The sequence below is a fragment of the Pseudochaenichthys georgianus genome, chromosome 10 (genome assembly GCF_902827115.2).
Source record: "Pseudochaenichthys georgianus chromosome 10, fPseGeo1.2, whole genome shotgun sequence".
NCBI lineage: Eukaryota > Metazoa > Chordata > Actinopteri > Perciformes > Channichthyidae > Pseudochaenichthys > Pseudochaenichthys georgianus.
The window spans coordinates 29,078,407-29,105,761 of NC_047512.1; the positions used below are offsets into that span (position 1 = coordinate 29,078,407).

Sequence of the window (27,355 nt, forward strand, 5' to 3'; positions counted from 1 at the left end):
AGGACAAGTGGGTCAGTATTTTTGTTTATTTAAAACTGCATTGTACCTAACCTATATCTTTGAAGGTCAGCTAACAAACACTTTCACCATCAGGTCTATAGTTACACCTTAATCCAAATGGCAGTATATATAAATAATGTGTTTGGATTGAACTTCCCTTAAGAGGAAAATACCCTCAGGCCTATTTCACACCATATTTCAAAGTTCCCTTGATCCCAGCCTATACTTCCCCATACACTCAAACATAGACCCACAACTTTTAATATAAGTAAAACTGTGAAGGCATCTAAAAGTACAAACATTAAATCAAAAATTAATCTAAATTGTAGGCTGCCAACACAAAGCTAAATAAATAATGTAATCAACATGTCGGGGGGCCTGGCCCCTCATCATCAGCCCTCACTCTGTGTGACTGTCCCTTTAAGAAAATGCACTTGCAGCCATTTTCTGCTCTTTGTGTGTGGTGGATTAGCAGCGCTGGGTAGGTACGGGGCGAAACTAGAGCATCAATCGGCACAGAAGACGAGCAAAAAAAATATCACCAAACATTAGATCGCCGTCGCACCCCGCGACACCGTCCGCCCGTCTCTGGATCTCGCCGGACGGACATGCAATTTACAGGTATGTGTGTAAAATGTAGCGATGGATGGAGCCGCTGCAGCGCTGAACGGGGGCTGGTGATGTGCGCTGGTTAGTGATGATGGCTGGAGACTGGAGGGCTGTTTTTTCTCCCTTCTTCTTCCTTATTGCACCGTGCATCAATCCAAGTTCATTATATATCCTAGGCACAAATAAGATAATATGTTTGATCGCGGAGAAATCGTCCTCCGTGAGCCGGAATGAGCGTCCCGGTTTTTCGCGGATTATTCTGAATGGGATCCCCGTTAGCTTGCATTGGCATCGTAGCTCACACTGAGATGGGTGGGGTGAGGAGAGAGGGTTCCTGTGTAGCAAGTGCAGTGATGAAAGATGGATCACGGTAAAGCTAGACGATTTTCTGACCTGATAACAGCGTTTTCGCAGAGGAAGGAGATGTCCGCTATGATAAGGAGGGGAGTGTGATAAGGAGGGGAGTGAATTTGATGCTTCAGACGGCTCGATTTTGCCCCGCCGCTTTTCACTCTATTTCATCATTTTCTGCATTTTGTTCCTCTCCTCGATCGCCCCCCTGACCCACCCGGCTAGTAGGGCACACCATGTACATGCATTACAGCCGTTTTCACAGCCATTATGGCAGGCAGGCCTGTTACTGATGCACAAATGACAGTCGGGTTTCACCTACTTCCGTTTCACACAAATGCCTAAGCACAGCTCTTTTGATCTAATGCCAAAACTCTCCACCATCGATCCTGTGATTATTATCTAACCATCCACCCAGTAACCTGGAGTAGGAACATGATGGTGATACTGTTGCAGACTCACCGAGTTGTAAATCGGTATGCCAGCCCTTCACCAGCAAGCAGTGATGTAATGACAGGCTGTTGATGCTCTGTGCTGCTGATCTGATCCATAGTAAATGAAAAATCATTATGCTATTGGGGTAAATACATGTCAATATACTTTAAAATAATATTCCACAATCTGTATAACATATGATGTCCTCATTCCTTAGAACCATGGTTTGGATCTTTTTTTTTAAATGTAAGGGTAATATAATTTCCCCAAAGAACAGGACAGTATGTAAGAAACTGTAGACATCTAGATTACTGATTTGATAGGACACTTAATCTTGAGGTTCATTTCCTCAGTCATATTGCTGTAATGTCTGGCTGTTAAAGATACATGGATTAATTGATTATCAGAAGGTAATCATGAATCATAAATCAAGCATATTTGCAAAAGATTCCAGGTTCCCAAATGCATTTCATTTTTATTTTGTATTTCTCTGATACCATTGTAAATAAAACGTCTTTGCATTTTTTGACTGTCAGTTCGACAAAACAAGCGTCATCAAAGCTCTGAGACATCATGACAGACATTTTGTGACAGTTTATAAAGATATTCAAAGACTTAATTGACAGTTAGCCATAACCCTACGAAGATAACCATTACCTATATCCAAATAAATATCCCCATAGTATGGCTTATGGGATCAGTTTTGTTGTTATGTATAGTAATCTTAAATATGCTATCAAAATATGATACATACAGCTCTGGAAAATAATTAGAGACCACTCAACATTTCTCTTAAATCCCAATCTCTACAGGTATGGCAGCCATTCCATTCCAGTGTCTGTTGAATTCCAACACAGAGAAATGTTGTCAGTAGTTTATAGAATACAATTAAAACATGTTCATTTTACACAAACACATACCTATAAATAGTATAACCAGAGAAACTGATAATCTTGCAGTGGTCTCTTAATTATTTTTCAGAGCTGTACATACTGTATGTATATTTATATATTTATTATTAGTATTATTATAGCTATCACCTGAAAACATGATCATGAGCAGTCATGGTACTTTTTCTGTTTTAATTTGAGTATATTTAGACACAGAGATAAAGGTCTGTACTCTGTAGACACAAATGACCAACCAACCAAGGAGCCAAGGAAAAGAGAAGTTGAGGCACACCATGCAGCCAACTATGTTGAACAGAAACCATTTTAATGTCACAAATCATCAGTTTTGTTCTTACATACAGTAAAGTCTGCACACTATCATAAGCAGGATACTACAAATCTATAAAGAAAAGTTGACCCAAAATAATATTCTGTGTTCTCATAGGCTGGAGTTGTCAGTTTAGGTCTTTGTTTACCATCCTCTCTTCCTGTCAAGCTTGGTCATGTGTGCCAGACCTATGTACCCCCCCCCCCCACACCCCACACACATTGTATACTCATGTGATGGTTATTATTGTTGGTCTAAAAGCAGAGCATGACATCATGGGGATCATGAGTCGACAGCAGTTTTGCCGTCGCTGAAATGACAATCCGCCTGTGAAATACCTCGGCCATACCAGTGTCCGGCACATGATGACTGCACAGATGCTGCTGGAGCACACATGTGACCGGTGTATGTGTGTGTTTGTCCTGGATTGTGTTGTAAATAATCATGTGTGTGCTTGTATCTCTAACGCTGATCAGATCTCATCTTGTTGTGAGGGTGAAAATATATCTTACAAAGCTTGCCTTGGGGGGGAGATCCCATTGAATTGTGTGACCCTGTAGTTGACACACTTTCTCTCACTGTCTGTCTTTCTCTGAGGCTAAATGTATTACACACATGCCTTGCAGCACATATTGCATGCATGCTTGACTTCTACAAATGCTGCTTTTTGCTATTTTGGTACTTTTCCTCATTTTCATTCTTCTTTTTTCGTCGTAGTATTTTGAGCACTTCCTCGAACCCCTTGTATTATTGTTGTCACGGGGAGATCTGATCCAAGCTTGTCATGTTTGTAGCTTTAGTAATAATTATGCCAGATTGACCGGAGGGAATTCTGCTACGCATATTATGGATGTTCAAGTAAAACTACTGTACGAGATTATGTTGTTGTAGGGGGGGAAACAGGCCTATTGCTACGTTACTAATGGCGCATTTCCACTGCAGCGCGGTTTAAGCGTGCCATGCCGTGCCCGGGCCATTTTTGGTTGCGTTTCCACTAGACGTAGTTCCGGCTAGCGGGTACTTTTTCACAGTTTTCTGGTTCTTCAAAATCAAGGTTCTTTCCGGGTCAACAACCGGGCTGATTAAACAAAACTAGTGAGAGAATCGCTGGCGACTACAACAAAATGAACATATTTTACCGTGATTTAATTGTAATACACGTTTCAAAATGATGCCGAAGTAACAACAATATAGGCTCACAACAACGGCCTATACAGACATAAATAAACCAGCGAATGTATTCACCATGACACAGGCAGTCTGTGGTTTGTACTTGTTTAACTTTTGTCTAGTTTCTGAACAGATATGAAGAGCTGTGAGCTCTGAGGGCTAACTGCTAACGGCTGATGTTGGTTTTGTGGTTCACATTGAAGATGACGTCACGGATCCGCCTACACTGTGTTACTATAGTTACTACTCCAGTTCCTAAACTGTAATGGAAATGCAGCCAAAAGTGAGCTTGGCCTACCAAGGCCTAACTATACCGTATTAAGCCGTGCGAGGCCCTGCAGTGGAAATGCGCCATAAGTGTCCAGAAGGGAATGAGGGGGCCCTTCCTTTGCTTTTGTAAAGACACACACACACACACACACACACACACACACACACACACACACACACACACACACACACACACACACACACACACACACACACACACACACACACACACACACACACACACACACACACACACACACACACACACACACACACACACACACAAACTGACAGACACACCAACTGTTGAACAGAGTAGGGTACAGGGTGGGAAAGTTTACTCAGCCAACGGGCTTCAGTCCCCGTCTGTATTCCCAGGCACAGATGGGAGTTTAGTAGCACTGAGCATGTTTGTCTGCCTGACAGAACCCCTTGTAGCAAGCTGCATGTTTCGTTTTCTATAAGCTGAGCAGTTAAAAATAACTGAGTATTCATAGAAGAAAAAGAAAAAAAACCTGTGAGAACAGGTTGTGAAGACACATCAGTAACAAGCATACCAGAAATCTGCAATCTAAATCTGCATGTATTCTTATTTATTTTGACACTTGTTGAAAAATTGGTCACACCCTTATTGCGACTTAGCAGAAATAAAATGTTTCTGCCAATGTCTACAACTCCCAACATGTCAGTGTCCTCGGATGAAAATGCAGTATTTATATATATGTATTCAAATAAATTATAGAATTTGACAATATAACTATACAACAACATTGATACTTAGTCTGGATTGACTTAGTTGATTACCATCCCTATGTGACTGGTTTATTGTTTTCCAAAACAGTGAAGTGTTTCTCACTGAGTTATTGATGACTCAGCCATCTCTCTGAATTGTGGTGGTTTACTTCATGTAAGCATCACCTTGTATGTTTGTATACATGTATGTGATAGTTGAGTCATTCCACAGGAAACTCCACCCAACTCCTCTATATGCTTTTTGTCATCATACAGTGAGTGCACAGATACATGTGGGACAACATCGAGAACAATGTGTCTCGCTTTATGATAGGCGTTTGTCTACATGTTTTGTAAGTAACAAATATCCATGATAGCTACAAGAAGACTTCATTGTCATTGTGGTCAGTATGTGTAAGATATAAATTGGTTATTTGTTCCTCTGTCTGTTGTTGAAATCCAGGACAAAAAAAGCAGTTTGATGAAGATCCCCAAACGGTATCCGTGTTGAATATGAAATGACTGTCTACGTTAGCAATTGTATATCTTAATGCTGCACTTTGCCTACCGATGGCACGGAGAAGGAGACCGTCACGTTTAGTTTTATCTGCCTCTTTTCTCTGTGCTGTTTGGCCCTCTCAGCTCTAGCTGGGCTCTCTCTCTGGCTGTGAATATTAAGCTGATTATCGGCCCTGTCAGCCTTGTCTGCCAGGTCAGACGTAAAACACACACTTCTGAGAGGCACATGATATAACGGAGGGTGCACACACACTGATTTTACACACTGCTTTGGCTGGGTTGGTGATTTGTAAGGAACAAGAGGGCACTACAATGACTGTAATGTTGTAATGATGGATCAGATGGAGAACAATCATTATAGTAGCTGTTACATTTCAAGCCACATGTATTGTGGGCACGTACTTTCTGTTTCCATATCTATTCCCCCACATTTATTTGAGTTAATATCATTTTAAAATACAAGCTCTTCTAAATAATATATGAAAACTATATAATAATCTTCACAGGAAAGCTCCTTTTGTGTTTGTCAAATGTCCTTCAGTGCAATAACATTCTACACCTCTCTATAATCCATGAGATTTCCAGGTCTTGGCATTTCAAAAATTGTACGCTTCTAGTCTAGTCAAATGAAAAGGTGAAACGGAAATAGTGACGAGCCTCTGCCCTTTTACTTCCGCAGAGTAGAACGTTTGATATTCACATACAGTATAGTGAAATGGGAGAGGATACAGGTGCGTTGTGAACACACAGATAGACTGCACCGCATAGCCAAGACGGGGTTTCACATGAGGAAGTGGAATACGTAAAGATACTTTTTTGCTGAACTTGTTTATGAGTGATAAGCACTAGCATCTGTGTACAAGCAAACATTGACATTTTGATATTTCACATTACTGACGCATTTCATATATTGATTTTGCAACTTCTCCTCTGAAGCTGGATGTTTCAACCAGTTATCAAATAACATTTAAAAACAAAATAGAAATCTGTTTCATCTGTTTATTCTATCTATACTGTCTGTCGTTTTTAAATTAATATTGGCTAATACAACAATTGTTCTATAACCTATAGCTAACTAATTAGACACCTATTTGTTCCACTTATCCTTAATGTTTAGCTAATTATTTAGTTGACTATTTAAACCAGGGGTCTCCAACACGTCGATCGCGAGCTACCGGTAGCTCGCGGGCAGCTTTTCAGTAGCTCGCCGCTCGATTATCGATTATAGCGTAGTAACGTTGCTTCTTGATTTTTCGGCCGCGGCCGGACAATAAAGTGTTTTTATTTTAGAATTGTTTCTGTCATACAAATATAAAATTGGTCCGTGACGCAGAGATCAAGGAGCAGATGCGACAGCCGCACAGCGACACCACACACGGAGCAGTCTGCTTCTCCAGCAGCACCAGTCCAGAACCAACAGCAGAATGACCCACTCTGAATCAGTCCGTGTCGCTGCGGCTCAGAGACACACAGGGAGGGATTTGTGTTTTTGAAAAACACTCGTTATCGTCATGTCAGGTTTTTGGTGGATTCAATCAAGTCTTGGATTGCAGAGTATGAATGTCCTCTTGCTATTTTCAGTTGCTAAATACGTGTGTAAAGTTTGTGAAGGCAGGAGGAAAGCTTCCACGATCACCGTCTCCTCTCCGTTCCTCCAAACCCCGCCCCCTCCCCTAATGACTGACAGTGACCCGATAGAAACTTTATTATTCACTTAATCACTGATTGAGATGATGAAGCTAACTTAATCTCATACATGATGGGATTAATGCAACAGTAAGACAGAGAATGTAAGTGTGCACCCACATGCACTATTTTTGTTTTTATAATGCTGTTGTAAATACTCCTGTTGTCTGCTGTGTTCAGACTCAAGTCATGTGTGTGATGCCTCATTCAAGACATTCAGTGTCCTTTTTTTAACAGAAGACTGTTGCTAGAAGCTGCAGCTAGACTGCAGAAGCATTAAGTCTTTATTTGGTTCTGTTCTACAGACCTTTGTGAAGCAGCTTTTTCTGACATGAATGAAATCTAAATACAGAACAAGACTGACTGATGAACATTAAAATGACTATTAGAGTGAACCTAAGTGGGTACACTCCAGCATACACCTGTGTGGTGGACTCCATGCAGCGCCATTCATCTCACTGACTGTGAAAAAGAGTGAATGCACTTATTTTACACATGTGCCATAAGATGCTTGCAAGGTGGTGATTAAGGTGATGTACTTACTATGACGGCCATATTAATATGTGAGAAATTGTCATTTTCTTGGACCTTGATGTGAAGTTAAGATTTTAGATAAGCTTTAGGTATTGCAATTTCACACGTGTACAAAAGTAGCTTAATTCAACTGATGAGTGCTATGTGAATAAATGTAAGCAATGTAGCTCTTGGCCATTTTCATTTTTTCAAAGTAGCTCTCAGGTGGAGAAAGGTTGGAGACCCCTCACACTTTTTTCCATCAGGCCTACTTTTTGCTAAAGATTTATCTAAAGATTTTAATAGATTATCCATTTATTTCAGCTAACAATTAAACTAACAATTTCAACAATTTATCCATTTATTTTAGCTAAAGATTTAGCTTAATATTTAAACAGGTTATCTGTACTTTCATCTAATGCAGCCAACTATTTCAACCATGTATCCATTACTGTTAGCAATACATTTAGATTAATATTTAAACGGGTTATCGGTACTTTTAGCTAACAATGTAGCTAACGATTTCAACCATGTACCCATTACGTTAAGCTTACTATTTCAACAATGTATCCATTACTTTTAGGTCACCATTTAGCTAACTATTTCAACTGTTCATCCATTACTTTAGCTCAATCGTTCTTTGTATGCATCCTTGGCATACATAGTTTTCTGCTGTTCTGACTCAATATATGGATATATTCATTCATCCAAATCATATTCTCTTTTATTAAATCTATAACAAAGTCTTTCCATGTACCACCCAGCGACGTCAGAATGAGCCCCGAGTGTACACGTATCCCTGGTTTTATATTCAGTCTTATTTTGCACGTTTTCACTTCATGTAATTGAGCTTTTTATGCAACTTTATCTCATATTCTCGCTCTTTCTTTTTCTTTATTTCTCTCAGACTGGGGTGTTGTGTGAGTGACGCCTTGTTGTTACCATGACGACCCACGTGACCCTGGAGGATGCCCTGTCCAATGTGGACCTGCTGGAGGAGCTGCCCCTCCCGGACCAGCAGCCATGCATTGAACCCCCCCCCTCCTCTATTATGTACCAGGTACACACTCCCACACGCTGTCACCTCCACCCACTATCACACAAAGTTGTTCAGCCATTTTCAATATACCCCTCTCACGCTTTTCTCTCTCCTTCTGCAGGCAAATTTTGACACCAACTTTGAAGACAGGAATGCATTTGTGACTGGCATCGCCCGTTATATAGAGCAAGCTACGGTCCACTCCAGCATGGTGAGAAAATGGCACCAGTTTAAGTAATTAAACATGCCATGTCTTGCCATCGTGTTGTTCTTTTATATCAGATTGGTTGAATCAATTTTTGTTGTCTATCTTGAATAGTTGGTGTTCCCCTTTCAGTAAACACAAAGACAACTGGGAAGCAGCCTCACTCCCTTAAAGAGAGCCTTGTTTGTTTGTGAATTGATTATCATTTGGCTCTTTTGTAAGGATTTGGCTAGGCCTGTGGCCGGACACACACACACACACACACACACACACACACACACACACACACACACACACACACACACACACACACACACACACACACACAGAACCACTAAACCTCTTTCCCCTGATGGTGAATGAGCAGAGAGTGTGATTTGACTGGCAAAGAGGGGAAGTAGCGCTTTACTTAACCTTATTTAATCAGGAATTCCCACTGAGGTTGAAGCCTATCTATTTGAGGACACTCCTCTCTTCAGCCATAGCCTGATTGAGAAATCTGTCTCACACTACTTCTGAATGGAAGCAAATGTTCCCTTGCTTAAATATGTATCCTGCCCCATTCATCCTGGAATATGTGCCTGGTCTGAGATGTAGGAAAAATGTTGGCTGTCAAGTGCCTATGCAACATTTCCATTTATACCAGACAAAGGGCTTAGACACATATCATGACTCCGCACTTACATAGATATTAATCTTTACCCGTATTGTCTGTGCCATTAAACATTGGTAATTACTGAACACATACATACTTTTTTTTATAAAGGAATGAAGGTGCATATATGTCGTTTGGTTCAAATGAGGCCATCCCTCTTAAAAATGTATGGTAACTTTATTTAATTTTATCCATTTGTGCAGAATGAAATGCTGGAGGAAGGACATGAGTACGCTGTGATGCTTTACACTTGGAGAAGCTGCTCCAGAGCCATTCCCCAGGTAACACACACACACACACACACACACACACACACACACACACATATATATATATATATATATATATATATATATATATATATATATATATATATACATACACACACATACACACACATATTCACCACACACGCTTTTAACAAGATACCTTATCCTTTGCTTGTATTGCATCCATGTCAAATGTTCCCTTTCCTTCGCGCTCAGAGCTTGCTCAGCTGACTGAGACTGAAACGTTTCTATGACATGAATTATCGTGTTCAACACTTTGATTTTCAACTTGGTTTAGTCCACCTGTAAGTTCCTGATAACGTGTCACCTTGAACATAGACAAAGTCTTTTTGAAATGTGTACCTTCAGTATGGTAGTGGTTGCTTAACACGAAATGTGTTACCAAACCTGATGGAGGCGTGTGGTGCAGTGGGTTGAGCGTTGGTGTTCGGATCAAGGGGTCACAGGTTCAAACCCCACTGCAGTCAGCATGTCGTTGTGTCCCTGAGACACTTCACCCCAAAGTGCTCCTGTGGGGATTGCCCACAGTATTGAGCATGTAAGTCGCTTTGGATAAAAGCGTCTAACAAGTGACATGTAATGTAATGATGTCATTCAGCCACTGAGTACTTCATCCTCAAAATGACCATTTGTATATGGGACCCTATTTCACCTTGTTTTTTCCCTTTCTTTTTCAAATTTCATGTAAACATAATTGTTCTTGCTTGAGGAAGGTCTTGTTGTTGATATACAGTTTATATCAAATTGGTATACAAAGGATCATTTTGTAGATTAAGTATTTCTCTGAATTATGTTCAAGATCCTTCTTCTTTACTGTGATAAAACAGAAACAGTGGAGAAAAAACATTTTATTATTATTGCACTAGGATTTCCCAAATGTAACCATGGCACATAATAAAAACATATACATATGGAACAATTAAACCTTGGATGAGGGGAACAAATAAAATAAGAGCATGAATTGTGCATGAACTAAACACACTGTCCTGCTGCAAGATCATGTTGTGAAATGACGCCCCCTTGTGTTTTGCTAGGTGAAATGCAACGAGCAGCCCAACAGAGTGGAGATCTATGAGAAAACCGTGGAGGTGCTAGAACCTGAAGTGACCAAGCTCATGAAGTTCATGTACTTCCAGGTGAGACTAGGCTACATCATGTTGTTTTTTATACCTTATGATTTAAATGAACCAGATAAGGTTAAGAGTCATAGTCGGCTAATTGCATGTTGAATTTGCATGTCAGGTGTGTTTTTGTAGACAGTGTTCTTGTGGTTTATTCTAATGATTCCCTATATCCTGATTCCTTTGTCTTACAGCGGAAAGCTATAGAACGTTTCTGTAGCGAAGTGAAGCGTCTGTGTCACGCCGAGAGAAGGAAGGACTTTGTGTCTGAGGCCTACCTGCTCACTCTGGGAAAATTCATCAACATGTTTGCAGTGCTGGACGAACTGAAGAACATGAAGTGTAGCGTTAAGAACGATCACTCTGCCTACAAAAGGTAATGAACCAAAAATACAAAAGACTGCTAATTTAGAATACTTTATTACAGTCATTTTTTTGTTCAACATCACCTCCTCTCCCGCCTCCAGGGCAGCTCAATTCTTGAGGAAGATGGCCGACCCTCAGTCCATCCAGGAGTCCCAAAACCTCTCCATGTTTTTAGCCAACCACAACAGGATCACTCAGGTTGGTGTGCAGACTCTGTAGGGCAGGGGTGTCAAACTCAAGGCCCGGGGGCCAAATCCGGCCCGTGACTTCATTTCATGTGGCCCCAAAAGAGCTTGCAAAGAATAATATGTTTATTATAAATGCCGATTTACAGAAGCACGTTGTCCATAAACTACATGTCCCACAATGCATCTCAAATTAGACTTTTATCTCAGAATTTCCCTTTTTTCTTCTAAATATGCCGTTTGTTTTTGTAAAAGTAACTTTTTTTTTCAAATGTTACTTATTTGTCCAAAATGTCACTTATTATTTTTTCAATTTCACTTATTTTTTTGATTTTGACTTTTTTTCCAGAATGTGGCTTTTCTTTTAGAATAATTTTGTGACATTGTCACTGAAGAGACTTGCAATTATTGTCCCTAGACATCTGCTTTCAGTTAATTATGAAGTTATTACCCTATCTGATAATAATCCAATGCAGAGGCAATAATGTCATACAATACATTATTTTATATATATGATATATTTATATACGTATTTTTATATAGTCTTAAAGTTACATCCGGCCCTTTGCAACCATAATGCTGATGTGGCCCGCGATGAAACACCCCTGCTGTTGGGTATGGTACAAATATGGATTATGGCTGATTACTTTTTGAAATAACTAGAGTTCACTTAACTGTAGTTTCAAGGCTGCTTCCTATTTCTTTTCTTTTTTTTAGCTCAAAACACTTTGTGCCTTGTTGTTCTTGTTACAGCAACATTCTAACATAATACTCCAGGAAAGACACAAGACACAAGCACATGAGATGAGATGAATAACTCACCACATGTTTACTCTCCGAAGGATAATGTGAGGAATATTATGAAGCCATTTAGCTCTTTATATCAACAGGTGACCTGCTGAACAAGTGGTATTAAACTTTCACATTTGCTCAGATAATGATGGGAAATGCAAAAGAAGAACATTTGTTTTAGATGATTGTTTTGTGACTGTAACCTGGTAGTTCATTTAAAATGTAAACATAATTATAATCATTTCAAACATATTTTTGGTTTAATATAAAGAATGCATGGTCCATTTAATAAAACAATCAGATTTTTTCAGTGACTAAAAGCCCATTTCATAATCAAACAAACATTTTTCTGTAATTGTATCAACGGTGCTTTTCTTTAGTTTCATTGTAAATGCAGTGTTACTTATCTTCGTACAGAATGATCCCTTTCTGTTATATATGTGTAAATGAATTGATGTGAAGGCGACCCATTTTCCATCTCTGTTCTGTGTGTAGTGCCTGCATCAACAGTTGGAGGTGATTCCTGGCTACGAGGAGCTTCTGGCAGACATAGTCAACATCTGTGTAGACTATTATGAGAACAAGATGTATTTGACACCCAGTGAGAAACACATGCTGCTAAAGGTACGTGCATCTTTTCTTTCTGCCGACATAGAACAGTCAAAGTGTGATCTTGTGCCGGCTACATGTCCTTCAGCTGACGTAAAACAAACCACCTCTGTGTGTGTGTCAGGTGATGGGCTTTGGTCTGTACCTGATGGATGGGAACGTGAGTAATATCTATAAGCTCGACGCCAAAAAGAGGATCAACCTGAGCAAGATTGACAAGTTCTTCAAAGTAAGGCTTTTTGCTTTCCCTGCATCTCTTTCATCCAGAGTTGAATGTGTGTGCATGAGATGAATGTGACATTTGTTTCCTCTGTTTTTCAGCTTCAAGTGGTGCCTCTTTTTGGAGACATGCAGATAGAGCTCTCCCGCTACATCGAGACGAGTGCCCATTATGAAGAGAACAAATCCAAGTAAGAGGATGTGTCTAGTGTGCGGAAATGCTTGGATATAACATTCCCTTTAATTGTCAAAAAGAAACCTGTGTCAGCTGTGCATCTGTCTTTAACTGTACTTCTTACTTCCTTACTTAGCCATTTAGACATGCACTACTACTATTACACACTAAAGAAAAAAGCGAAAACCCCAAAAATAATTAGTTGGAAATGGCGTTAACCCTAATTTATTTCCACTATTTGATTAATGGCAAGCCCCTTGTACCGGCATCACGTGGGTCCAAGTGTGGTTTGGTCAGAATGTAGACCCCCCAGGACTAAGCTCCGTACTATGGGAGACCGGGCCTCCTGCTCGGCTGCTCCCAGCCTGTGGAATGCTCTCCCCGACCAAATGAGAGCACCACAGACCGTGGAGGCTTTTAAAAAATGCCTCAAAACCCATCTCTTCAAAAGAGCCTTTGCCTAGACATTTTTATCACCCTTTTATTTATTTTTTTATTTTTTTTTATTTTTTTATTGCTTTTTAATTAATTCTACCGTGTTGTGTAATGTTTATTTATACTGTTCATGCTCACTACTTGTAGCACTTCGGGATTTGCATTCAAATATGAAGTGCTTTATAAATGGAACTCATTATTATTATTATTATTATAGACATTTATGGTAGACAAAACCAGCCATTATTGACCACCACGCCATCTGCTCCCGCCCACCACTAACCTTCTCCATTTTGTGCCCAGGTGGACGTGCACCCAGAGCAGCATCTCCCCGCAGTACAACCTGTGCGAGCAGATGGTGCAGATCAGGGAGGACCACATCCGCTTCATCTCGGAGCTGGCGCGCTACAGCAACAGCGAGGTGGTGACGGGCTCGGGCCTGGACAGCCAGAAGTCCGACGAGGAGTACAGAGAGCTGTTCGACCTCGCTCTGAGGGGTCTGCAGCTGCTGTCCAAGTGGAGCACGCACGTCATGGAAGTTGTGAGTGAAACACTGAGGTTGTGTGGGACAGGCGTTAGCATTATGCGAGGGATTCGGTATGGAAAGTGTTTGCTTTTGGCATTGAACGTAGTATCTCTGATCTATTTATAACTCTCCTCGTCTCCTCCAGTACTCGTGGAAGCTGGTCCATCCCACAGATAAATTCTGTAACAAGGACTGTCCTGGCACGGCGGAGGAGTACGAACGAGCCACGCGATACAATTACACCAGTGAGGAGAAATTTGCCCTGGTGGAGGTCATTGCCATGATCAAAGGGCTACAGGTAAAACACTGGCAACCCTTAGTGGCTCCTTCTCTAAGCTCCAAACAGCAAGTGGTCATCTTTTAAATGTTAAGCAGGTATTTGAATGGAAATGCAGAAACTGTTCAACTGGCTCGGTTTGATCTTGGAGGGAAATGGAGTAAATGTAATATAGACAGTACAGTACATGTAAGAGTCCTTACCCCAAGTGAAGGAGTTCAAGTATCTTGCGGTCTTGTTCTCGAGTGAGGGAACAATGGAGCGTGAGATGGGCCGGAGAATCGGAGCAGCGGGAGCGGTACTGCAGTCGCTTTACCGCACCGTTGTGACGAAAAGGGAGCTGAGCCGGAAGGCAAAGCTCTCTGTCTACCGGGCCATTTTCGTTCCTACCCTCACCTATGGTCATGAAGGATGGGTCATGACCGAAAGAACGAGATCGCGGATACAAGCGGCCGAGATGGGTTTTCTCCGCAGGGTGGCTGGTGTCTCCCTTAGGGATAAGGTGAGAAGTTCGGTCATCACGGAGGGACTCGGAGTTGAGCCGCTCCTCCTTCGCGTCGAGAGGAGCCAGTTGAGGTGGTTCGGGCACCTAGTTAGGATGCCACCTGGGCGCCTCCCTAGGGAGGTGTTCCAGGCATGTCCAGCTGGGAAGAGACCAAGGGGTAGACCTAGGACCAGGTGGAGGGATTATATCTCTTCGCTGGCCTGGGAGCGCCTTGGGATCCCCCAGTCAGAGCTGGTTGATGTCGCCAGGGAAAAGAAAGTTTGGGGCTCTCTGCTGGAACTGATACCAACACGACCCGACCACGGATAAGCTGGAGAAGATGGATGGATATATTTTACTTGGCAACACTAAAAGTGTTTAAACAATTCTAACTGTGACTTGAGATTGATTAACTGATTTAAAAAATGGCCACTTGGGGTTAAAGTATTGCTTTAAAACATGTCTGGAAGTCATCTTTAGTGAACTAATCCTTTGACCGCTCACTTCATTTTCTGAATACATGTATTTCCCTTTATGTTAGTATGTCAATATATATTGTTCCTTGTGTACCAACTTGATGGTCAGTAGCCCAAATGAAAGGGAGGATGATAATGGTGTTGTTATGATCTGCCTAGGTGTTGATGGGCCGAATGGAGTCAGTGTTTAACCAGGCCATCAGGAACACCATCTACGCAGCGCTGCAGGACTTTGCCCAGATGACCCTCAGAGAGCCTCTGCGCCAGGCTGTACGCAAGAAGAAGAACGTCCTCATCAGGTACGGTGACTATCTGATGGCTTTAAATGTACCCTCATGGCTTTTGTGGGACTCCTAAAGACCCAAAGCACTTCGATAACACTGTTTTCTTTGTCTATAGTGTTCTTCAGGCCATTCGAAAGACTGTCTGTGACTGGGATGGGGCGAGGGAACCTCCAAATGACCCCTGCCTGAGGGGGGAGAAGGACCCCAAAGGTGGATTTGACATCAAAGTGCCCCGCAGGGCTGTAGGGCCCTCTAGCACACAGGTATGACATCATGATGTAGCCAAAACAGCATGATGTTGATTCTGAATGTAAACAAAATATTTCACTGAAGATATTCACTTATGGGCAATGGCTCAAACAGGGGTGATGAAACACATTTGTTCTAATGTTCACATATCTTCTAACTTACTGAGTCACTTAATGTGTTACTGCACATATTAATATGCTTTTTAGTATTTAGTTTCTCTTTTGAGTAAGGCTTTCAATAAAATAGATGTTTCCCTTTCATATCCTCCTAAAAAAGTGCACATTTTTATTTTGAAGGAACCCCATGCTACATCAAAGTATGACCAGAAAATAACTAACGTTTTCCTGTGTTTGTCTTTTCTCCCCTCTCCAGCTGTACATGGTGCGCACCATGCTGGAGTCATTGATAGCAGATAAGAGTGGCTCCAAGAAGACTCTCCGCAGCAGCCTGGATGGACCCATAGTGACGGCCATAGAAGACTTCCACAAACACTCCTTCTTCTTCACACACCTGCTCAACTTCAGCGGTGAGTGGAGACAAAAAATGACAAAGACTTTGTTAAACATATAGCAAGAAATTCCACAATTCCCATGTGTTTTAAAATGAGTTATGTTTGAAAAATCTCACTCGTCACCGGCTTGAGTTTCAATAATCAGGAACATGTGTTTATTATCCTTGCAAGAATGGAAGTAGTCATCACATACAGAGCATGTGGGACAACTAGTTCCCAGAACAGTGTCCTTCACATGCTTATATACAAGAGAGGGTGTTACACAGTAAAAATGTGAAATACCGGTCCAAACAGTATACAATGTTTTGTTCAGATTAGCTAAGGCCCACGTAAGAAATGATCATGCTTGTCATGTGCCATATTACTCATCATGTTAATCGTTGTCCCATAGCTATCATATGCCTAAAACAGTGTGTCCTGATGGTCTTCTAGGTAATCATACATCCTGCCAGATACACCGTTACACTTGGGCCTTTGTTATCATGTGCACCTCTGTCCTTGAAAGAGTACATTCAGTATTTTCCCAACAAGCTGTAATACCTCTAGATCTTAATAATTGTCTCTCCCTGGTGCAGAGGCCCTGCAGCAGTGCTGCGACCTGTCCCAGCTGTGGTTCAGAGAGTTCTTCCTGGAGCTGACCATGGGTCGCAGGATCCAGTTCCCCATTGAGATGTCCATGCCCTGGATCCTCACCGACCACATCCTGGAGACCAAGGAGCCCTCCATGATGGAGTAAGACTAACACTTCCAGCCCAAAACTCACTTTATGTTTTTAACTCACGGAAATTGACATTATTATAACCACCTTCTTTCTCCTCCAGATATGTGCTGTATCCTCTAGACTTGTATAACGACAGCGGCTACTACGCTCTCACTAAGTTCAAGAAGCAGTTCCTTTATGACGAAATCGAGGCTGAGGTAAGCCACAAGATGAATACATTTCGAATAACATGCATTGATCTTTTCCTCTGTGACCTGATAGTGTTTTCTTTGCTCTTAGGTAAACCTCTGCTTCGACCAGTTTGTCTACAAGTTAGCTGATCAGATATTTGCCTACTACAAAGCAATGGCTGGAAGGTAGGAGAAGTGACTTCCTCTGTACATGCTCTTTTTTTCTCTCTGTATTTTCTAAATCACATTTGTTTCCACAGCGTCCTCTTAGATAAGCGCTTCAGAGCAGAGTGTAAAAACTATGGCGTGATCATCCCGTACCCTCCCTCAAACCGCTACGAGACGCTGCTCAAACAGAGACACGTACAGGTATGGGAGACATGAAAACTGTCCTCTACACCTTCTTGTTTGTGTGTTTTACTGTTATTCTTAACCATCCATCCTGTGTCTTGCAGCTGTTAGGCCGCTCCATTGACCTGAACCGTCTGATCACCCAGAGGATCTCGGCAGCGATGTACAAGTCCCTGGACCACGCCATCAGCCGCTTTGAGAGCGAGGACCTCACTTCCATCGTGGTAAGATCACAACAGGGATATCACCGGGGGGGATTATTAGCAGGACTAGCGTGTTGAAGTACATTTTAAACAAGATATGCACATGAGCACACCGTTTTTGGGCTACTCTGACCAAACATTTAAATTCCAAGCATGTTATTACTTTCTTTTCTTTATTCAACTTTTTCAATATTAAACACGTTATACATCCGACAAACAAACCAAATTAGTAGAAGCTGGAGGGCAGAAAGCATAGCTTTTACAGAGGTAGCCCTCCCGGTATCCACTTTATCCAGTTGCAGGATAAATAAAAAATATAAATCAGTCGTTTAATTTGCACACAATTAAACAAAATTCTATATATACAGACACATACATATGTACACATATACATACACACATTTCCAGGGTGAAAAGAAATAATAAAGTAAAACAAATTATTCCTACAAGTCCATGTTCAGATAACAAGACAGTTTAATTTCTCATCCTATTTTTATATAAACTATGATAATTAAGATAATTATGATAACAGTTATATTATTATTATTATTATTATTGTTGTTTTGTTGTTGTTATTATTATTATTATTATATCCATATAATCTTTTTATTTTTTTATTAGTTAAACATTTTCTTTTTGCCTAATGAATGCAACAGTACGTCATTTGTAAGGGTAGCTGCAGTACAGACGGAACGTTAAAAGTAAGTGGTTTGGAATGCAGCTCTTTTTGCTATGACAGGTAAATACAAGGATAGAGGAAGAATAGTTCCTCTTCTCCAACTTCTGCTTTTTAGCATGCTACTCACTTACAGGCCCTACCTGGAGTTGAATACCGTGCGGTGTATTCCCAAATATCAATAGTTCTCTAAATAACTCTGCATTCTAAAAAAAGATGTTGACCAGGATATAAGCATTGTCTGCATCTACAAAGAGATTGTTTTGTTACAGAATACACAAGTGTGTATCAAGTTAAAATAAGTTATCTTATTGATATATCTTTTGTCTTTTCTTTATTTGGTATTAAGGTCATTTAAAAGTGTCGGAAAGTAATAAAGGGACTCTACTTTTAATATTGCGATTAGGTTACTGACCACATTGTTAACAGGTTATACATTTATAATTTACATAGCCTCCCATCTCAACTTTCCATTCTCTTACTCCCCGTATCTCTCCCCTACAGGAGCTGGAGTGGCTCCTGGAGATCAACAGACTAACCCACCGGCTCCTCTGCAAGCACCTGACTCTGGACAGCTTCGACGCCATGTTCCGCGAGGCCAACCACAACGTCTCCGCCCCCTACGGACGAATCACGCTCCACGTTTTCTGGGAGCTCAACTTCGACTTCCTCCCCAACTACTGCTACAACGGATCCACAAACCGGTAAGTTCAGTTGCACAGATTCTTCTCTTTTTTTTGTGGTAGATTCCTTTCAATCTTTTGGTTATTAACGTTGCTTCCTCTCATCAGCTTTGTACGTACAGCCATTCCCTTCACCCAGGAGCCTCAAAGAGACAAGCCAGCCAACGTGCAGCCTTACTACCTGTATGGGTCCAAGGTATGGGGCCACTGATGTTTTGAAATTGGACAGACTTTCCTTAAGACCCGTCTTCCTTCTGTTCCTAACACATCTTCTCTCGTTTCTTCCTCTCTTCTCAGCCTCTGAACATTGCCTACTCCCACATATACAGCTCTTACAGAAACTTTGTCGGCCCGCCCCACTTCAAGACCATCTGCCGTCTCCTTGGTTACCAAGGCATCGCTGTAGTGATGGAGGAGCTGCTCAAGATTGTCAAGAGCCTGGTATTTATCTCCATTTTCCACCGCACATGGTTCCTTCCTCAGTGTGCTTGATTCTAGCTGTGTTTTTGTCTTCCTTGTAGCCTATCTGTACCTTAACTATCTATATTGTTATGTCACTTTGCAGTTACAGGGCACCATCCTGCAGTACGTAAAAACACTGATCGAAGTCATGCCCAAGATCTGCCGCCTGCCGCGCCATGAGTACGGCTCCCCAGGTGAGTCCATATGCCCTACTGTTCAGGCAAATACATATATGTAGGGACATATATGTATTTGCAACATCAACTCCCATGTATTTGGTGGACGTATTGAAAAAGACGCACACTCAATGAGACTCAAATCAGATTTATATTAATGTGCTATTGGGTTCAGTTAATTTAATTTGTGGCAACGTTCCGTACACTTCAACGCTATCCCATTCCCAATTGAATACTAGCTCTTTCCTCCTCCCTGCCAAGGACTCTAGTGTTTAGTGCTACTTCTTTGAGAGCAGTCAGGGCTTGGAAACATTACTGGAAAAAGCTATCACTTGAAGCAGCAGTTATTATTTACAGCTCACAGCCATCAGAAGAAAATGCTGACGACATGTAAACCGCTGCATCAACAATAATGTAACAGCCAGCAGTTAGGAGGAGTGTTAACAAGCCAATGTGGGAAAATAGCAATTCTGCTGCAATGTAATCAAGTTTGGGATAGGTGGTGTCATATATTATGAAAAAAACAAACACATAAAAGAGTTGTAAGTGATTTGTTTTTCAAAGTGCAATACAGAACCACAATAAAGGCCAGAAATGCTTTCAATTGTAGTAAATAGTGTTCCAGTTAGCCACCGTGCTTCCCTTAAAAAAACAGTCTGTTGTCTTTAGAGGTCAGAAATGTTTGTTTAAAAAAGATATTTAACAATATATGTTGAAACTTATAACCAATTCAAACCTGAAACTTCTAAATATTCATTATTAATTTCTGTACATCTCAAGAGAAACACTGGAAACAGGAGCTTATGATTTTGGGAGTTGAAAAGAAACTGACTAAAAATTCTGTATGTTAAATGATATGGGGATTTCTTTGAAGCCTAGATTGAAAGTGTGATATAATATAATGCATGATTTTATGCTGTAATGGCAACTAATCAAACGTTTGTTTTTAATGTGTTTCAAAGGACATGCTTTCTTATTCATAGGTCTGAGTGTTGCCCACACAGTTCATTGTATACCTATTATAGGAGCTCAGGATGAACATCCGATCAAATAAAATGTGTTTTGAACTACTTACCTGTTGCTGTGTGTACAGATTAGAGGCCACTCAGATGGCATATACCTATTATGAGGAGGGCATAGTAATCTCCAGATTACTGATGTACTGTACCTGGATTACTGTGTGTCACCTATGTCAGCAGTTAATGATCCTCCATCTGCTGTTATGCTTCAAATGTGGGTCAATGACCAATGAGGTATTAGCAACTGCCTACTGCTTGACTGCAAGAAATACAAGAGTGATAGATTTAGCTTTAGCAAAAATGTGGGGTTTTTTGTGTGGTATCATGGCTTTCATTTTTCATTTCTGCCATTTCAGGTATCTTGGAGTTCTTCCACCATCAGCTCAAGGATATCATTGAGTATGCTGAGCTGAAGACAGATGTCTTCCAGAGCCTAAGGGAGGTGGGAAACGCCATCCTCTTCTGCCTTCTCATCGAGCAAGCTCTGGTACGACATTTCCTTTTGTTTTTCCCTTTAAACTATTACATTACTGTATGACGCTATTGACTCTAGCTTCCTCTGTTTTCTTTGTTGTTTTGAAATGATGATTATAACTTGTGTTGCAGTATTTGTTGTCTGCTTATTTCACTGCTTTCCTAACACTGTTAAAATCCCTTAGTGTAGCTTTCTGCACTGCCATGTTTTTGTGTGGGCGAATAACCTGGGTGCCCAAAACTGTCAGTCGCCCAGTCCAGGTGCCCCCAAAGTTTGTTTGATCTTTGATGTGTTTTTTAATCTCTGAATTGCAACTTTATTTTTCATTACACGCTGGCTACTCCCTCAGGTGGTAAGGCTTTCTCTTTGGTTCCAAAATAACCCAGACACTGAATGACTTTCTCCCTCTTTGTATCTCTTGTTGGTGTTGGCTGCTGTGTTTCTATATATTCTTTTTTTCCACTATGTTAGTTTTGCACACATGGTTTCACCCCCAGTCAGCCATGGAAGCAAAGGGACTAAAACACTTTTACTCTTTGATTTTATTTGAAATTAAGTGAAATGTCCCTTTTCAAACAAAAACCTGAAAAAGGTATCTGAATTTGAAGCACGAAAGAGTAATAAATAAATATATTAAAAAAACATATTTGGCTGCTATATCATATAATTCTAATGTCCTTTTCTTCCATGGATGAGGTGCTGGTATGTTTCTGGTTGGTTGTTCGTACAGATTTGTGCTTAACTCTTCTTCTTTTACACTCTATTGGCTCTCTTGCTGGTGCATGTCTACATACATCTACGCAACTGTCACTCTACTAATCATTTCTGTCAGGCAGCACTGATCTGTGTGTGTACAGTGTTTGTCTGTATGTTAGTTTGGACTACTTGTAAGTGTGTGTGTGTTGCTTTTTATACCATTTGCATGGCTCTTTTCTCATTCAGCGCCATCTAGGCTACCTGTTTGCATATAGTTTGACTCACAGCATGTTGTCTTGACTAACAATCACCACGAAAAACACCTAGATGATTAAGAATGACCTAACATAGCACAAATAGCTTGAATGTTACTAACACACTGACATTTTACCCAGAAGGGTTAGTGTGTATTAAAGCTGGGTAGGCAGTTCGTTTTCACAAGTCAATGGGCAATAATTTAGCATTTTGTACCTTTTTTATAGTATAAATAATCAAGTGGCCTAAGGGGAAAACTAAACTTCTGCACCTCTGCCTGATTCTGTTTTCAGGCTTTAAACAATCTAGCCTGTGCCAGGAGACTGACAGATCATTTTAGAGATAACTAGACATGCATGTCCTAGATGTTGAAAACCTCATTCAAGACAGAATATCCTGCAGGAAAGCATTGGCAACATCTTCTTACACTGGAAAGCAACCAGACTTCAGATCAGAAACATATAGATAGGCAAAGCGTTTCAGAGAAAAAGGTTTATAGTAAATTCTCCTGCTATCCGAAGCAAAAGGCCCAAGGCTCCAGTCTGCAATGGTAAGATAAGAAGGTATCTTACCAAAGGTATCTTACCAAAGGTATCTTACCAAAAGTATCTTACCAAAGGTATCTTATCAAAGGTATCTTATCAAAGGTATCTTACTAAAGGTATCTTGACAATGGTTTGAAAAATAGCAACATTTTTTAAACATCTCTGAAACGCTTTGCCAAATTTGTAGCTAGCGACGCCTTAAATCAAAGTATGCTATCTAAAAGGGTTTTACAGTACTTCAAATTTGCAAACAAATGATAGAATATTGCCCAATGTCCCCAAACATAAACTGCCAACCTCAACTTTAAGATGTATGGTAAATTGACGTTATGCTGCTTAACCAGATTAGATTTTGTATTTAGAGTGTGACACATTTATAATTCTGTCAGTAATTTGCCTGTCATTATAGCTTCATGATAAACACCCATTCATTCAGCCATGTTATCTTCTTCTCTGCATAAGCTAAAAATAGTGTCATACATCAGAATTCTCCTTCAGCATGGAGCTCATGGCAGATTTCTTTACGCATCTAAAATATGCTTTATAAGCTATCCTGCTAACATTTTAGGTCTAAATGAATGCATTAAGCTAGGAGTGTTGGGGGATGGGTTCTTTAAAAATCTATTTCATCCTTGTGGCTACCTGCATGGTAAAGCAAAGTGGGTGATGTTCTTTGATTTGAAATGACCCTTTTTGGTGTGTTTTTCTTAAACCTTAGTCCCAGGAAGAAGTGTGTGACCTGCTCCATGCCGCCCCCTTCCAGAACATTCTGCCCAGAGTCTACATCAAAGGTATACTAAAGGGTTAAATGCAAGGCAGATGGTGGAAAAAGTCCAGTTCGAACCCATTGATTTGTTTGTTTTTTTGTACAATATGTATATCTTCATACATGTTTTGTGTTGTACAGAGGGAGAGCGTCTGGAGGTGAGGATGAAAAGGCTGGAAGCGAAGTACGCCCCTCTCCACCTTGTGCCTCTAATTGAGAGGTTGGGAACCCCACAGGTTAATATCGAGTCATTTTTTATAAGCACACTTAAAGATGTATATATTTCTCCTTCTTTTCATATCCAACACTTGATGATACAACTTTCCTTTGACATTTTTTATTAAGAAAGTATCATGGTTGTTCTTTTTACCAGCAAATTGCCATTGCCCGTGAGGGGGATCTGCTGACCAAAGAGCGTCTGTGCTGCGGCCTGTCCATGTTCGAGGTCATCCTGACGCGCATCCGCAGCTTCCTGCAGGACGGGGTGTGGCGCGGGCCCCCCCCCACCAACGGTGTGATGCATGTCGACGAGTGTATGGAGTTCCACCGCCTGTGGAGCGCCATGCAGTTCGTCTACTGCATCCCAGTAGGCACACACGAGTTCACCGCGGAGTAAGTGGCCCCTGATCAGTGTTCAGTGTAGCAGTGCCTCTCAAAGGTGTTACTTAAAACTCTCTTTTGGTTTGTCGATACTGTATTCAAATGGATTATATTTGACTTTGATTTCATTCCTTTGTCTTTTTTTATTTTGATTTAATGTGGAATTAGTTTACTGAGGAAAAAAAAAAAAAAAAAGATTGCAGAATTCTTTATTTAAAGCTTAGAAAAGAGTTGGCATTTTTAGACGAATGTATTAAAGTTAAAGACAAAGTGATTTTTTGGGGGATAATTTAACGCTCTTCCTGCTCATACTCATGAAAAAAAAATTATAATACAAAGAAATAGGCCATCTTTGCTTCTTGCACACTCTTCGTTCACCATCAGCAGCTGATAGAAACACTATAGCCTACTCTTGAATCAGAAGAGGGGAGATAATGACACACAGTTATGCAGACCTGAAACATCTTCTGCAATTTTTTTACACAAAATCTGTACTAAACAGCTAATACTTCTCCAGCTTGTCCAAAACGAGTTCCTCACTTTAATGCAGACATAATTAGTGAGTTATATTTTCCTTGGCTTTCAGGCAGTGCTTCGGGGACGGGCTGAACTGGGCCGGCTGTGCCATCATTGTGCTGTTGGGACAGCAGCGTCGCTTTGACCTCTTTGACTTCTGCTACCATCTGCTCAAAGTCCAAAGACAGGACGGCAAGGATGAGATCATCAAAAATGTGGTGGGTATACCTCAGCGTTACTTCTGATGTTATTCACTTTGTGCATCAGGAGAAAAAAAATGTACATAGGACATGATGGATTTTTATGTTCTTAATTTGTTTGGAGGAAACAGAAAAAGAGAGTTGTTAGAGCGACACATAGCAGGGGAGGATTTCGCCTTTTTAAAAATCAATAACAAACCCTTTAACGATCTTTTTCTAAGCCATGTTTCTCTCTCTGTATTACTCATCACCCTCTGCCCCCTCTCTCTATAGATAAACACATATCATTTAATTGATGTAACACCTCTTGCTTTCCAACCTTTCCTTCATTTTCTCCCTTAACGTTTCATAAACACATCTCTTGATATGTTGGATTTATTCCTTTTTATTTTTCTTCACAGCCCCTGAAGAAGATGGCGGACCGCATTAGGAAATACCAGATCCTTAACAATGAGATCTTCGCCATCCTCAACAAGTACATGAAGGCGGTGGAGACGGACAGTTCCACTGTGGAGCACGTTCGCTGTTTCCAGCCTCCTATACACCAATCCCTGGCTACCACCTGTTGAAATACACCCTTCACACATAGTGAACACACACATACTTAAAACAAACATAGCTGTGATACTAATTTCTGCCTCCTCCTGGTCTCCTAGGGGTATAGAATACAATCAAACAGTTCCTCTATCCAAAATGTGGCTGTCTATGAATCCTTGAAGCACTCAGAAGTGGACCAGGCCAGAGGCAGAAGTGTATACTCACACCTTTATCTTTTTTCTTATTTTACTATCTGTGTGGCTCTCACTCAGACTCATGCATGCCTTGTCTCACTCCTTCCGCTGCACACATGTGGATTGGACACAAATGCCAAAAGAGAATCTCTATCTTAAAATCTGAAGCCACTTGTTTGAAGTCCGAGCTGTTGGGACTCCTAAACGCCTTTCAGAATTGGCAATCAGGAGCAAATAAAATCGAACAAGGTTTAAGAAAAAAAAAGAGACTAAATAATGCAACAGAAGAGCTAATTTTTCTAAGTTATATAAAGATATTTTAACATGGTGCACTTAAGTGCTACTAAAGTTACTAACCGTTCTAGCACCACTTAATAACCATAGTGTCTCCTCTATTATGGCCCAAACTTGTTTATTGTGATCAAACTCATTTGTATAATAATCTGATCTACCCTGTTTCATGGTGCACAGTGTCTATCATGATGCATTTACCTCACCTGCTTGCTTTCAAAGGTACATCGCATTCTTGATTTGCTTTTATTTATCACTCCCGCCTTCCCACCATCTGTTTTTTCTTGCTTCCTCCCGACACATTTTTATTCAGTACCAATTCCACTGTAAATTTCACTGTTGAACTAAGTGAAGTGTTGAGTGTTATAATTGTTCTTGTTTTTAATTATTAATATTTTTAATTTACTCATCCTCGGTATACTTGCCTCTCTGCAAGAAAATCTCATCGACGTTTATTTTTTGTCTGTTGAAAAGATTTTTTATATTCTGTACATCAATACAGTGATATTATTTACAATTTTTGAAAAGACACATCTTCATCTGGGCAAATGCGTTTGCTTTTTCAAGAGTAAAAAAAAAAAATTCAAGGAAGAAGATTAGAAAATACCTCCAGGTTGTATAAAGACAGTGCTAGATTAACCTGTTCTGAGTGTGAATGGATGATGTTTATCTAGCAGACCTATGACATATTCTGCACATAAAGGAAAAATCTTAACAAAAATGTCAGCTATCATTAAAGGGCAGTTTCCTAATATAGTCAGTATTTACTATTGTTGGCTTTAGATTTAGCAGTGTTATCAGAATATGCAAAATGTGTCCTTATTTTTTTTTCATATGAAGGAAAACAAATGAATTATTAAGAAGAAACTATCCCTAAGCTGCCCTGTGATCTTTTTCTGCTCCGTTTTGAATGAACAAACTTTCTTTTGTAACTCCGGTGTCTTTTTATCATATTTATTCAACTCGACGTATTGTTAAGTTAAAGGTTAATCTAGTAAAAATGAAGGTGACCAATGTATCATCTCAAAACCTTAGCATGGCAAGTGTAATTTATTGTCATCAATGGCTTCATTTGTGACATGAGGCTTTGTTTATGATATTGTTGTACAAGTGACCATGTTTTGAAGTACAAAAAAGTGGAGAAAAGAATAATAAAATGTACAACAAGGTTCCTGCGACGGATTGAAGTTATGTTGTATTTCCATGAAATAAAAAATGTTTAACTGAAAAAATGAATGGTTCTACCTTTTTAAGTGACTCTTAAACTCAGCATTCAAGTCAGCTGACATATTGACAATTGAATACAAATGGTGTTTTTCTTTTAACACAGATCTTAAGAAATGGAACTGATTTAGTATTTTCCCCCGAGTTTCACACTCAACGAGGCAGTTATTATTACACATTATTACACATTTTAC

General features: G+C 40.3%; 1 protein-coding gene across 1 annotated transcript; it reads left to right on the forward strand.

Annotated features, from left to right (window-relative positions):
• The first annotated feature begins 423 nt into the window (after nt 1–423).
• cyfip2 (cytoplasmic FMR1 interacting protein 2) lies at nt 424–27,151 on the forward strand. The gene is made up of 30 exons (XM_034093703.2): nt 424–621; nt 8,411–8,563; nt 8,664–8,753; nt 9,606–9,683; nt 10,727–10,828; nt 11,008–11,189; nt 11,281–11,377; nt 12,652–12,780; nt 12,890–12,994; nt 13,087–13,175; nt 13,898–14,135; nt 14,266–14,418; nt 15,517–15,656; nt 15,757–15,904; nt 16,263–16,416; nt 16,977–17,133; nt 17,223–17,319; nt 17,402–17,478; nt 17,553–17,661; nt 17,748–17,867; nt 19,027–19,226; nt 19,314–19,401; nt 19,503–19,646; nt 19,771–19,861; nt 21,219–21,349; nt 23,552–23,624; nt 23,741–23,835; nt 23,973–24,211; nt 24,786–24,933; nt 25,317–27,151. Exons 2-30 carry the CDS (start codon nt 8,447–8,449, stop codon nt 25,482–25,484), a joined length of 3,759 nt encoding a protein of 1,252 aa, XP_033949594.1. The 5' UTR covers nt 424–621; nt 8,411–8,446; the 3' UTR covers nt 25,485–27,151.
• The last annotated feature ends 204 nt before the right edge of the window (nt 27,152–27,355 follow it).

Bases quoted from the DNA above. Each gene is read 5' to 3' on its own strand.
- cyfip2 (XM_034093703.2), top strand. From the start codon at position 8,447: ATGACGACCCACGTGACCCTGGAGGATGCCCTGTCCAATGTGGACCTG. The intron at 17,320-17,401 runs GTAAGCCACAAG...CTTTGCTCTTAG, and splicing joins ATGACGAAATCGAGGCTGAG to GTAAACCTCTGCTTCGACCA. The intron at 19,402-19,502 runs GTATGGGGCCAC...CTCTCTTCTCAG, and splicing joins ACTACCTGTATGGGTCCAAG to CCTCTGAACATTGCCTACTC.